General features: G+C 39.2%; 1 protein-coding gene across 3 annotated transcripts; it reads left to right on the top strand.

The window, feature by feature from the left end:
* Positions 1–511: 511 nt before the first annotated feature.
* On the top strand, positions 512–1,814 carry gemin7 (gem (nuclear organelle) associated protein 7). Of its 3 annotated transcripts, none has more exons than XM_030766968.1 (2): positions 512–707; positions 1,082–1,814. In XM_030766968.1, the coding sequence occupies exon 2, from the start codon at positions 1,113–1,115 to the stop codon at positions 1,476–1,478; it is 366 nt and encodes a 121-aa protein (XP_030622828.1). In that variant the 5' UTR covers positions 512–707; positions 1,082–1,112; the 3' UTR covers positions 1,479–1,814. The 3 variants fall into 3 exon arrangements, with proteins under 3 accessions (XP_030622828.1, XP_030622829.1, XP_030622827.1); XM_030766969.1 differs by having other exon boundaries at positions 1,050–1,814; XM_030766967.1 differs by having other exon boundaries at positions 1,043–1,814.
* Positions 1,815–2,861: the final 1,047 nt, after the last annotated feature.

Here is a 2,861-nt window from a genome sequence, read left to right as displayed (position 1 = left end):
ATGTGCCCATACATAAATTTTAATTTTAACTTTCCCTTACAGCTGTTAGTTTTCACTCATCATGAGCTCCATACGCAATCCATTGGTTTCCACAGCTGTGAAATGAGTCACCGGTACTAAGTGCATTACTATTTTGAGCCAAACAAATCCATATATAATTGAAGTAGCAGATATAAGTAAATGTGTTTCACGTGTTTTTCCCAAACAAACTCAATAAGTCACTTTCAAACACATTTTCTAATTTTAAAAATAGCGTGGGTGTGTGCGGAACTATGTGCTAACACCATTCTCCCATGAGAAAATTCTATCGACTGGAGTTCTACTGCTGGCTGTGGGACGTGTTAACACCACTCCACAGTATCCGCTTCCCACGTGTTTTCAATAGACACGCCTAGACATACGTCTCCGTTTGACAGCGCGTTTTTTTTTTTTTTAGCTAAACGAGTCACAAACGTCAGTTCCGTTTCATGCTTCCCAGGTTACAGTTATAGTGACCTACTATCCGCTTGTGGTTTTAAAACAATGTTCTTTGTCTGACACCTGAAGGATATAATATAAGTCCGAGAACATATGGTAAATTCATTATCAATATCTAAATCGATATGCGATTGGTTGATCTTAACTTGGGCTTGAAAAGCGTGTTTCAATGGCTACGCTAGCAAGTTTGCCAATTTAGCTAGCTAGCTAACAAAACTCAAATTGGCACGGTAAGTGTATTTGGATTGCTACAGTCTGTTTATATTGATTGTGTTCTGTTGGGAAATTCTCGTCTTATTGAACCACACCATGTGCACAGGTTACTTATCAATTTGGTTCAGAAAAATCAGCATCCATGGTTACAGTGTGGATACGTAATCCTTTCACTGGAATACGCGTTAAGTTAAAGTAAGAAAACGTCTCCGAGTAGTCGTCTATGTAATACAGATACACAATCATTCAGATAAATGTGATGTATCCTTTACTTAAGAGGGTGGTATTCACGGCTATAGATGCTTAGCCATACATCACTGGCATGTTGTTTTGAGGGTTGAACTACGTTCAGTTTTCAGGTTCCTGACGTGCCGTGTTTTACTAATTTAAGAAGTCTTCCAAGGAGGCTACCTGGCTTCAATATGAAAACCCCAGTGAGCGTGTCGCGCCTGCCCAGAGGACCTGACCCGAACAGTCGTGGTTTTGACCCCAGCTCCCCCCGCTATATCGCGCTGTGTCATACAACAGGAACGGATGCCGTCCACGTTGAGGAGGAGCAGCGATTGCGCACGGAGCTGAGAGAGCGATTTCTTCGGAGTCTTATTTTGATGAGCAACAAGGAGGTTTACTTCAGCATGTACGAAAGAGTCCAAGTTCAGGCGAAATTTGGAGCCTCTGACATAGATATACTGAATTTTCAGGTGTCAGATTTGCAGACTCCGCTTGGTGTGCAAAAAGAAGCAATACTCAGGTGCCAGGATATAATCTCTTACTCTTTTGACTTATGATATGACTATATATATTTTGCGTCATCTAGTTCGTTCTTTATGTATGTTGTTGGTTTTCATGCAATAATTGTTCCGTTAGGGAGATATGCCCAAGTGTAGCAAATTAGGTATGCCACAAGGGGGCGGTAGAACCACGAAAAATACTGCAAAGTGACTGGAGTTTGTCACTGTTTACTTTGAAAGAGAGAGGTGCAGAGAAAAAGGCAAGGAAACATGTGCAGGTGGATCTCCAACAGAACTGTCTGGGAATATTTCACTCTTGGTCTGCAGTATGATTAATAGTCTCACTTGGATTGTTTGCTACTGGTTGTTTTTCATGTAATCTGTTTTTCACTGTTTGCACCGAATGTTGTCCCAAGATTTTCTTGTTAAATTTTGAAATAAAAATTGTAACTTCTTGGAAGTCATACAACATAAATACACATCATAAGAGCAGATTTTTTGTAAGCATGAAGTCATATGGTAACTCCACAGTCCACAACACTGAACCCACTTTACAGAAAATAGTGCACCAAAGTTGTAAACACACACACTACAAATTTTGAGTTTGAGCACACTGCTTTGCAAATGAATCTGCCATCTGAATGTTCTTCCTAATCAGCTGTCTACAAATGGATTCAGTCATGACAAAAATGGTGAGTGATGCTGGGCAATATAAAGTTTCCATTTTTATTTTGAACTTTGCATGTTTTAAGTAGAATTACATCAAAACTAAAGAGTAGAGTACCAGTTTTTTAGTTTATAAGAATTCTCAGGTTGATAAATTTGTTTAGGCACTTGAAATATTAGATAGAAATTTTTGAAGTACACTTTGGTGATGGTCTAACTCTTGTAACAAAGGGATACGTCATTTATTGCCTGCTTTAGGAGCAGAAAGTAATTGTGTACAAAGGTCTCTTTTTACACTAAGAGAAGACTTCCTGAAATGAATATGTAAAATGACATATGAGCAATAACATGCTGTACCTGCATATTTTATTTGATAGAGTATTTATTTGTTTTCCTGTTTCTTTAGGCGCAATGATGCTCCCCATCTGAACAGGAAAGTTGTTTTCACTGTGTAGAAGGTGTGTACAAATCCACAATCAATTATTAGGCATTACAAATTCACGTCGATCAAGTTAAAACGATTAGTTTTAAATCACTTTTTACAGCCCTTTAGGCTGTTGTTTGGATATGTTGCCCATGTTCTGGGCCACAGTGGAAAATGTCTTCCCTGATAGCACGCCGTGAGATGACTCTCTGATGCTCGCGACCCCATGGTGAATGTGTCCATAATATATAAATGCCGCGTGCTTATTGACACCATGCTGCCGAGACATCATTGCTGATGCTCAGCAGCTCTTAAAATGATCGAGTAAGCCTGGCTATGCTTTATATTTA

Source organism: Chanos chanos, chromosome 2 (assembly GCF_902362185.1).
Source record: "Chanos chanos chromosome 2, fChaCha1.1, whole genome shotgun sequence".
Taxonomy (NCBI): domain Eukaryota; kingdom Metazoa; phylum Chordata; class Actinopteri; order Gonorynchiformes; family Chanidae; genus Chanos; species Chanos chanos.
This window is presented reverse-complemented; position numbering and strand designations above follow the sequence as displayed.

Bases quoted from the DNA above. Each gene is read 5' to 3' on its own strand.
- gemin7 (XM_030766968.1), top strand. From the start codon at position 1,113: ATGAAAACCCCAGTGAGCGTGTCGCGCCTGCCCAGAGGACCTGACCCG.